This window comes from Crocuta crocuta, unplaced genomic scaffold (assembly GCF_008692635.1).
Source record: "Crocuta crocuta isolate KB4526 unplaced genomic scaffold, BGI_CrCroc_1.0 scaffold795, whole genome shotgun sequence".
Lineage (NCBI taxonomy): Eukaryota > Metazoa > Chordata > Mammalia > Carnivora > Hyaenidae > Crocuta > Crocuta crocuta.
The window spans coordinates 1-10,894 of NW_027527825.1; the positions used below are offsets into that span (position 1 = coordinate 1).

A 10,894-nucleotide genomic window follows, 5' to 3' on the forward strand; every position below is an offset into this window, starting at 1 on the left:
CACGGTTAACGAACACCTGGGTCGCTACTTCTAGCAACTGACTGAAATTCATGCCAGTGAAACCTTCTAGTGTTTGCAGCTTGCGCCGAATATCTCCCTGGGCCTGGCCCACAAAAGCCGCATTAATCATCCTCTGGTTGGCGGGCGCTTCTGGATCAAAGGGAGTATAGAGACGGAATGCCTCACATAATCTCTCATAGAATTGGCTTGGGCTCTCCTCCGGCTCTTGGAGCACTTCTGATGTTTTACTCATATTTATGGCCTTCTCCCCCCCGTTCTTTACACCATTTAGAAGAGCTTCTTGATATTGCTCAATCCTTGTAAGCCCTCCATCTATACTTAAGTCATTTGGGTCCCATTTGAGGTCCTTTCCCGGGAAGTGAGACCGTGCATAGGCTTGGGGGTCTAGTGTCCCAGATGGAACATTTTCCTCTAACCATTTTGTAGCTGCCTGAATAATTTGGCAACGCTCCTCTGTATTGAAGAAAGTTAAAAGAAATTGGCGGCAGTCTGTCCAGGTGGGTTTGTGGGTTTGAATTATGGACTGCATTAAGTCAGTCATAGCTTGGGGCTTCTCCGTATAGGAGGGGGTATGGTGCTTCCAATTCAGGAGATCCGTAGTGGTAAAGGGCTGGTACATGTAAATATGCTGGCCTCCTTGGATCTGGCCTTCCTGATCATAATAGAGAGGACCCCTAATTTCCCTCAGTGGCATCTGCTGGGCTCCTCGATGCTGCTGTAGGGAAGGGCTGCCTTTATTGGCCTGATTCTCTGGTCGCCGCCGTTCAGGAGGTGTATGGGGGGTTAAGACTGGTGGTTCGGGTGAGTCAGTCACACTTGGGGAGGTCGGTGGTGCGAGAGGTGGTAAGGCTTTGGGGCCGGGGGCAGACTCCGATGAGGCTTCTGCAGTTAGGGCTGCTGGAGGCACAGGCGGCAGGGAGGGGTACAGTGGGAAATACGGTGGCGGGGTTTCTCAGGTTCTCCTGACAGTATGGGCTTTTTAACCTCTGGCCAGTATTTGGAGGAAGCTGTGAGGCGAGCCAGGATTACTTTACAGCTCTCTTCAATACAGACTTTTAGCCAAGGAGGCCGGGACAGGACCAGGTCTTGCCAACAGTCAATAGAAGGAAACTGGTCAGGGTGGCCTGGGTCCCCTGCAATGACTCTGAACACTCGGCCAACTAGTTCCTTATCAAGTGAGCCCTCAGAGGGCCAGCCCACCCCGAAAGAGGGCCAGTCAATTTCACAGAATGTCCGGAGCTTTTCAGGAGTTAATTTTACACCATAATTTCCTGAATATCCCTTTTTGAAATTCCTCAACATACACTCTAGGGGAGTCGGTTTACTCTGCTTTCCACCCATTTCCTCCCCCTAACAGACGACTTTCACGCATGAGAAGGGGAAGACCAGGGAAGGAGGGGGACCAGTTTGGAAAGGACGCACACCCGCTTTGTCCGTTTCTGGCCGCTCTCCTCTCGGAGATATTTCAGGCTCCTCTTAGCATTGGCGGGTTCAGTTTCAATCCCTGACCCGGATCAGACTCCCGAGGAAGTCTGACGCCGCCTTAAGCCGTATGAGGTCGCCACGGAACCGCGGATCGGGACTCAACACTCGCTTCGGCCCTTGGTCAGCTCGGAACCTTCCCGTTGTCCGTCTGAGTCACACACATTCACACAACGACTCCAGCCCATCGCCCTACATCCAGCGCCTTAGAGTTGCAGCTTCGTTCCTCTTCCCTTGTGGACTTACTAGTGCAACTCTGGGAGGTGATCAGGCTCCCCTTCTGCCTCTTAGGGGCAGGTCCACCAAAACGAACCCGGGTTCTTACCAGTCAGATGGGCGGCGCTCCTTAAGCTGGTTCCTGGGCCTCGGGTTCCGTTAGCGCACACAGGGCCCTCGCCCCGGCCCGCCGGGATAGGCCAGTCCCCTACGGATCCAGAGGTCCGCTGGCACCAGGTGAGGTCACTTCTCCCGGTGCTCTGAGGCTAGTACCCTGGTGGCAAGGGAGGTGGCAGTGCACCGACTCGAGTCCTGGGCGAGCCCCCAGGCAATGTTGCAGGATTCTCGCTCCGAGAGTCGAGAGTCGTGACACCGAGTCTTTTCTTTCCAGGAAGCAACTTTATTCGTGCTGGCACCGCTCAGTTGGGTTCGTACCCAAAAGAACTGAGCGGCCCACATCATATGGCATAGGTTTTTTAATACATTTTCTATTTCTTTGTCTCCCATATATGGTAACACACATAAACATGCAGTCTGATTAAGTTGTTTCAGTTTACAAGAACATGGGGGATGTAGGCAGCTGGACCCATATCTAGGTGACCTTGAAGTCTTTTTTTCTTTCTCCTTAGGGAGGGGTTCCTACCACAGTAGCATTATTTGTAATCTGAAATTGGAAACAATGTAAGTATCCACCAATAGGATGTGTGTGAGGTGGGGTGAAGATAAACTGAAACACACACATACAATACTATTTATCAATGAAAGTAATGCAGTTGCATGCATGCAACATTCTGGACAAATTTCATAAAAACTGAGGAAAAGAATTTAAAAAATACTTGGATTCCATTTACAGTATTCAAAATGTAGGTGCAATTTGAGAAATACTGAAGTATTAGAACCAGAAATCAGTAATTACTGTGAAAGTTAGGAGAGGGTTTGCCTTTTGGAGGGTAAGTGGGACAGGCCGGTGGCTGAGTAAGGACAAGAGGAAACCTCTGCTCAGAGCCCTGGCACTCTGTTCTCTTGAGCTGGGTTGTGGTTACACTTGATTATTTTGTGGGAATTCACTAAGGTGTACAGTTTTGTGTTCTTCTCTATTACGTTTCACAATAGCGAATTTACTTTAAAAGAAAATTTGATTTGCTCTGTCTCAATTTCCTACCATCTCAATTGCAGGCTTCTTGTTGAGCTCTCCATTTACCCACTTCTCCACCTACCTTAAAGTGAGGGTTACGGGCCGCATGGCAGATGTCTGACAAAGCCCACATCAAGCAGCAGCAGTTCCAGCAAGAGGAAGCCCATTCCGGAGACTGGCTGCACAATGTACTCAGAGTACATTTAAAAATGTACAGATGTGAAGATGGTAAATTTTATGTTAAATATTTTTTTTTGACACAAATAAGACTTTAAAAAAAGGTGCGGTAACTCCAAATTTCATCTTAAGGCCCCTTCAGATAGGAAAGCAGGAACACTCTGGAAGATGCTTTTATACTTTCTGGTTCTGGCCTTTGGCTCATGGCTTAGGGACTCAAATGAAGTAAAACTACAAATGGAAACTGGAGTAGGCAATAATGTTAAGTTTGAAAACTCAAGTTTTATCTTTGGATTTGCTGCCCCACTGCATTACTTGTACCCGAAAGCACTCACCTTTGTTCAATTCTAAAATGTTGAACAAAAACACAAACTGTTTTATAGCCTAAAACTTCAAGGCTGAGGTCTTTAATACCTCCTTCTGTGATATCTGGTGTTAGTGATCACATGTGAATTCAGAGATTGGCTCACGTTGTGAGCCAATTATCGAATATTCCAATGTATTTAGACTGTTGTAATTTCAATTTCATGCTATAATAAAACCACAAATGGGGTCACAGTATGTTTTATTGAACCACTGAGCCAAAATGATGTTCCCTAAAACTGAGAAAGGTGGAAGATCATCATTCTTGCTCTTACTGAGAGGATTCTACGATGCAGACTGTTTAAATAAGACCTATCCTTGTTTAAATGGAGATAAGGTTCTTACTTGGTTACATATCTTCCCCCCCTTCCCTCAGAAAAAGTCAAAATCAGATTTGAATTCTGGAACAGAAGGAAGGAAAAATCAAATAGTAGATCTAGCTTGAACTAATCTAGCATGTTTTTTCTACATCTCCCTCCACAATCTGTGGGGGATCCGTTCCAAGATCCCCAGTATATGGTTTTCTCCTACACGTCCATATCTATAATAAAGTTTCACTTATAAATTAGGCACAGCGATTGTCAACAAAATTTTAAGTTCTATAATAAAACTTTACATGAATGTGGTCTCTCTCCCCCTCTCAAAACATCTCACTGTACCGTACTTCCCGATCTTGCGATGATGGGAGAGAATTCCTACGTGAAGAGAAGAAGTGAGGTGAATGACGCAGGTATTGTGAGGGGGTTAGGCCACTAGTGACCTTCTGAAGACGCAGCATGAGGAGGACTGCCTGCCTCCACAGCACAGCTGACCGCGGGAAACAAACTGAGGGAAGCAAAGCCACAAACGAGGGGGACTACTGTACACATGTTCTCTAAAAGCTTTGTGAAAGTGAACAAGGAAGGAATTACATGTTTGTTACTCTGTAACTCCTTTCAAAAATAATTTTTTTTAAGTTTAGTTTCTTTTATTTTTTATAATTTATTTATTTTTGAGACAGAAGATGAGCAGGGGAGGGTCAGAGAGAGGGAGACACAGAATCCAAAGCAGGCTCCAGACTCTGAGCTGGCTGTCAGCACAGAGCCTGATGTGGGCTCGAACCCACGAACCATGAGAACATGACCTGAGTTGAAGCCGGACACTTAACCGATTGAGCTACTCAGGCACCCCTCAAAAATAAAATTTTTGTAAAAGACAACACTTAACACAAAATTTGAATTAACTTTATTTCCCCTACAGTCAACAACTTCTCTGCATTGAATTTTAAAGCAACAAAGTAAGATAAAATCCCCCAAATGACAAGGTATCAGAAATCCAGACTTAGTTACACTTTATTTGTGAAAATGTTCAGCCATTTTATTGGTCTGTAAAAGAACCATCATCTGGGTCAAAAATGAATTCTATAAATCAAAGTATATTCTACACTTTGGAAAAGAAAATCAGCAGTAACTTTCTCACTGAATATTGTAAATTACACTTTTCTTCATAAAAGGTACATACTATTCTGCACTTTTCCACCAAAAGCAGTGGTAAGTTATGCTTGTTTATATAAAAAAAAGTTATATCCTGTGGCAGGAAAAACCCTTTCTCTTTCACTTTTACTAAACAACTGGAGAAAATTTTCAAGTCTATATAAAGTTGCCTATAAGCTGGAAAATGAACATGTTCAATCTCCATTTATACTTTAGTGCATTTTTTGACAATTGTCACATTTTTAACAAAAGTAAGAAAAATGCATACAGCATTAAAGAGTGTTTCATCAAATGCTTCAGAATTAAAAGAAAAAATATACGGAGCAGGATAAAATCATGGTGACAGACGAAACTATTAGAAAATGAGAGAAATCCAGGCAAAGTTTACAAATCCTTTGTCATTTTGAAGAGTCACAGAAAAGGAACTTTGGATACCTGTCCATACCTGTCCTCTTTAAGGGTTTTTTCCCTCAATCTTCTGCATGTAAACATAGTGCTCATCTCAGTGACACCAACCCTGTCCTGGTAAGAAGCCTCTTGTGCGGCTGCCACACTTCTGAAGGATAGAAATCTAGCCCTTGAATGAACAATGCATGAGATCTGCTCTGTAAGTACCTGGTGAAAACAACTGCCAAAAGCAGCAATAATGTGTCAACGTAAAAAACTATTTGCATCAGTTAGTTACTCAGAGGTCCCTCTTTGAAACAGCAGCTTAGAGCAAATAGTAAGCAACAGAAAATGTACATTTGATGAAACATTCTTTGCACTGGAGAAACATGAAAATAAATATAGTTCAAGGAAGTATAATTACTTTTCTAATACCTCTTTCTCAGACCTGTACTAGTTTACTGGTTCAAGAAAAACACATCACATTTTGTCATTTGTATTTTACATATTGCTATTTGGGTAATTCAAATAAAATGTAGGTCTTGTAAAAAATAAAAACATTGACAAGTATGCATGTGCCAGGGACCAAATTAGAGGGTTCTTTGGTGCAATTAGTCCAAATTCTCAGATTTGAAGGATAATATGTACCAATAAAAAAAACCTGCTGTTAGACATTTACAGCAGTGCTCTGTCTTGCTTCACATCACAAATAGAAAATAGCTGTTCTCGATAAGCCAATTTTATTTTTTAAATCAGGCATTGCCAGAAAATTCTGTACATTATTCTGGACCAGTGATGGTTCTGTACCCTCTGTTGTGAAACATGACATGAGCTAAAGGCAAAGACCGGTTCTCACAAGGACAACTGCTTCAAGTTAGGAACCCGAACAGTGCATTTAAACAGTCTTCTTGGATATCTTCTTGCCTTTCTTAAAAACTAGTTTATTTTTAATGTAGCCACGCTTCCTTTTCGTAGTCTAAAAAAGAAAACAGAACACGTGGCATTAGTGCAGGTTGCTCACAGCATACTACACCTATGTTTTCCAGCCTTGTGATAAAGATGGTCTTAATAAGCCCCAGGAGTTCTTCTTATGGCTGGCCTCCGTGGGCCATCAATGAGCACCAATAACAGTTCTGTACGAAGTATGCAGAGAGACCCAAGGTAAAGTGGACTAGTTCCTAGCTTTAAGATGAAAGCACTCCCACCGTATTCCTCAAATGCACAGCATACATTTCTCACCATCATGTAAATGAGCCCCTACCTCCCCTCTCAAACACTAAATGCTTAGCTGTAATAATTACTCACATTTTCAGCATGATAGAATATATAACACTAGACTAAGGAATGAGGAAGTGTTAATGCTACTCCTGGTTGAGCCTCCAAGAATTAGTTGTGTATCAGAAATCAAATTAACTTAGTTAAGTTTTGTTATGTGTAAAATGAGGATAATTGTACCTATCTACAAAGATGAAAGAGAAATAAAATTACTTGGCACATCCTCCCAATTTAGGCAGAAAAATAAGAACTTAAAGAATGAAAAACAGGCGTGCCTGGGTGGCTCAGTCAGTTAAGCGTCTGACTTTGGCTCAGGTCCTGATCTCAAGGTTCGTGGGTTCGAGCCCCACATCGGGCTCTGTGCTGACAGCCAGCTCAGAGCCTGGAGCCTGCTTTGGATTCTGTATCTCCCTCTCTCTTTGACCCTCCTCTGCTCATGCTGTCTCTCTCTCAGAATAAATAAAACATTAAAAAAAGAAAAGAAAAAAACGAAACACCAAGGGGGGAGTTTCTAGATCTTTAAAAAATAGTATTTTTGTAAACACTTAAGGATCCCATTAAAATACTTTCAACAGATATTTTCTGGTGTAAGAAACAAATCACTAAATGTGGTGGTAGAACTTACTCAAAAAATTTACAAGATAAATCATAAACACACATAGGTTTGCCACTCTGACCTATCCACTGATAATGAAAAAAAGCTCATAATTTTTGCAAACAAGTACTTTAAAGCACTGGGTTAGAAGAGGCTGGAGACTTAAGAGACTGACCACTGAATTCAATTTTCTTATTTATTTTTGAGAGCGAGACCACACATGCACATGTGCGGGGGCAGTGCAGACAGAGGGAGAAGGATCTGAAGCAGGCTCCACAATGTCAGCGTGGAGGCCCATGTGGGGCTTCAACTCAGGAACTTTGAGATCATGACCTGAGCTGAAGCCAGACACTTACCCAACTGAGCTCCACAGGCACCCCCAATTTTCACATTTAAATACAACTTTTAGAGGTGGTTTCAGAATCTTGGAGTAAATGTCATATTGTGTAACTTACGATGTATTTATGATGTCAGTTTAGAATAATTCAAAATTTTTTCTAACAGGCACAAGAATACCAGGTAAAATGCAGTCCTTAAGGTTACAAAAATTAGCTGCTAAACTGTCCAGAATTTATCTTATTATTATAAAGGCAAAATGTAAAAAAAAAAATTCAGAGAGCATAATTTTAAAAACTTGAAACCAGGTCAAGGAATTAGTTTCCTTATCATCATTACCTACAGAGTATCTAACATGAACCCTTTCTGTAAGATCTTGTAAAACACTGCAGTCTATGTGAGTATGTACCTAGACCCTCAGTGAGCCGTGCCCCGGAGTCCTCTCTGGCCCTGGAATACAATCCGAGGGTCTCGGCCATGTGAGTTTAGTAGTGGCAGGAAAAGTTTTCAAGTGACTACTACACTTATACCGCACGGCCCCGGAAGTAAACACTGGGATGGAGGAATAATGCAAATATTCCTCTGGTGCTAGTATAAAACAGAACGGAAAGCCACGGAAACCCAAAATTCAAAATCCACGTTGTTGGCTACTAGAATGTATGTTTTGGGCACAAAAGACAGACTCATTTTTATTGATCCATTCATCTGCTGATTTAGAGGAAATGACGGGAAGACAAGGAAGGTCAGAATAAGGAAATTCACTGTCATCAGTTAGACAGCTATTTCAATGGCCTTGGCTCTCAGAAAGGGCAGACCTTAACTGGGCTCAGAGGTCTCAGGAGTAACTGCCTGGAGACTAGCAGCATTCGCTTTGACTTCTGCACTGATGTGACTCACCAGTTTCTCCTACCACCTGACTATAAAAAACAAGATCATTTGATTTGTCACTTGATGTACAAAAAGTCAGCGAAGTGACTTGGATATGACTAACACAATGCATGTCAGCTCCCAGTAACATATTTAAATATATCACTCTAGATACAGTAATCTATATCTGACAGAAAGTACTGATTTAAAAAGATTCTATTTATATATCATACAGCTAATTTTCAGCACTTTTATAGCAGACACTGAAATAATCTGTACTTTGAATATACTTTAAGTCTATTTTAAGTAACGCAAAGGGAAAGACAACTGCATTAATGATTTAAAAAAAAAAACCTTCTGAACAATGTAAACCTAAGCATCTTTCAAGACTTATGACTGAAATGGGTCTAATAATTACTATTTTAAGTGTAGCTCCTTAAAATACATCCTTAATATTTTACTTGACTGCTCATTATTTCCCATCTCCCATAGAGAGCAACCTATGTAAATACTCATTTTTAGTGCCTTTTATAGCAAAGATTAGATCTATTTGGCTTAAATGAGCAATAATGACCTTCAATAAAATACTTCATATCTCTAAATATTGCTTACAAAGGGACTATAACAGCCTCATCATCATAATTCCTGCCTACAAGCTTGGTCATGATAATTACATTTAAAAATAATTACCTTAAGAGAAATGATTTCTGAAAAAATTCAGCACTGGACCAATTCAAACTTATTTTTTAGTCAATGAACAACAACATACTAAAAATGGAACATGAAAACGCAATATAAATTAGCTTTAACCAGAAAATAAACCAATCACAACTGTATTACTTGGGTATTTGGCATTTTTACTTTCATAAAAGTTTAGAAAGTGATGGCCACAGACCTATCTTATTTTCGAGTAAGTCTTACTAATTGGAATCACCCAAACTAAAAGCAAGAATGCGTCTGGAACACTCAGCTTTGTTTACTAATAACCACTATGCTATCCTAAAAAGGCTGCTGTTTGCAATATCTCAAGTACTCAGCTTGAAAGGAATGGCCTTAGTAGGCTAGCTTGATACTTACTTTGTAGATAAGCCATAGTCCACAGATATCTAGCAAATTAAAATTTACCAGGAATTTTTAGTAACTGTTTTCCAGTAAATGACTTCCCTTGGCACCCACCTTCTTTGACAAATACTTCTGTTTTGGGAAAATGTTGGTGACTCGAGGTTTGTGGTCTAGTGTCTCCCTATTATCAGGTGCTTTCACTTTATATATCCTCACAAGCCAGTGTTCTGATGTAAATGCTTCCTCCAAATGTTTGAATTTAATGTCCTTGTTTCCAATCTCAGCATTACGTGTTCGATCAAAACCTGGGGGTGTACGAAAATCCAGCTGCAAAAGTAACATTAGTATGGGATATTAGCCGTACTGGAAAAGTAACATTAGTATGGGATATTAGCCGTACTGGAAAACATTCGGATAGTAAATGTTATAATCAGAGTGAAACTCTCTCCCTTTAAACTAGGAAAACAGAATCAGAGTAATCTCTTGTCACATTTCTCATATGTTGCTAACTAGAGAGGAAGAAATCAGGAAGAGAGAAATTAAACACAGCAGAATTAGAACTGCACTGAACCCTTAGAGTAGATAAGCAGCCTACAGGCATTAAAAAAACCAAAACAGACAAATGAGATCCATCAAAGCCTTTTTTATAGGTTTATAGAGAAACACACAGAGGGACTTCTTTTTTGTTTCAGGGGCTTGCACTGATCGATTCTCTCAGTCTGAAAGTTCTTCATTCAGTTCTTCTGCTAGGCTGACTCTTCTCTATCCTTTGGGCTCAGCCCAAACACCACCTATTCAGGGAAATATTTTCTTGAAATTGGTGGTTGAGAAGTCTCCTCCATTATTTCTTTATCTTTTACTCTAATAGCATTCACTGCTGAAGTTTTTAATTTATTTTTAAAGTTACCTGTATCCTCCACCAGGATGTAAGCTGCATGAAGACTTAATCTTATTCAGAGTGTGGCTTTCTCTCTCCAATGTTATTTGTTAAATAAATGCACAACTAAGCAGCGATACTACATCCAGAAAGTAGGAACTATAAAGGAAGTTAGAAAAGCCAAACCACTTTTCTAGAGGAAAAACTAGGGTAGAGGGGAGAAGATTTTAAGAAATTCTCAGACTAGGTTTATGTTCACAAAGGGCATAAGCAAATCCAACTTTTAAACAAAATAAACTCTAATAAGGGAATAGCTTGCTCTTGCATAGCTATACAACAGAAAAGTTATACTCATTATCTTAAGCATTTATTATCCTTGACTAGGGAAGGCATCAAAACGAATGCATGCTAGAAGCATGGCTTAAAATTGTTAATAATTTACAGGACCAAAAAAAAGTCCTTTAATGCTATCATTAATGACCAGAGAAACTCATCTTTGACCCATTTTCTGAAGTAGCTAGTTAGGATTTATGTGGTTCGTTCTTGTATGAGTGTAGAGACCAAGCAGTTGCCTTTAAAAAAAAAAAAAAAAAAAAAAAAAAAAAAAAAAAAATAAAAACAAAAACAAA

The 10,894-nt window shown here is 40.5% G+C and overlaps 1 protein-coding gene and 1 long non-coding RNA gene across 2 annotated transcripts in view; both read right to left on the reverse strand.

Moving 5' to 3' along the window:
* Positions 1–4,595: 4,595 nt before the first annotated feature.
* Positions 4,596–10,894, reverse strand: part of STT3B (STT3 oligosaccharyltransferase complex catalytic subunit B) — a 59,102-nt gene continuing 52,803 nt past the window's right edge. Inside the window, exons 14-15 of the mRNA XM_077778330.1 lie at positions 9,503–9,715; positions 4,596–6,229 (exon numbers count right to left, since the gene is read on the reverse strand). Of these exons, the coding sequence (XP_077634456.1) occupies positions 6,149–6,229; positions 9,503–9,715 (294 nt within the window). The 3' untranslated portion in view covers positions 4,596–6,148. The remainder of the gene's footprint in view (positions 6,230–9,502; positions 9,716–10,894) is intronic.
* On the reverse strand, positions 10,017–10,658 carry LOC144243302 (uncharacterized). The gene is made up of 2 exons (XR_013338600.1): positions 10,296–10,658; positions 10,017–10,179 (listed from the first exon to the last, which is right to left on the reverse strand). It is a non-coding gene; the product is annotated as an uncharacterized LOC144243302 (long non-coding RNA).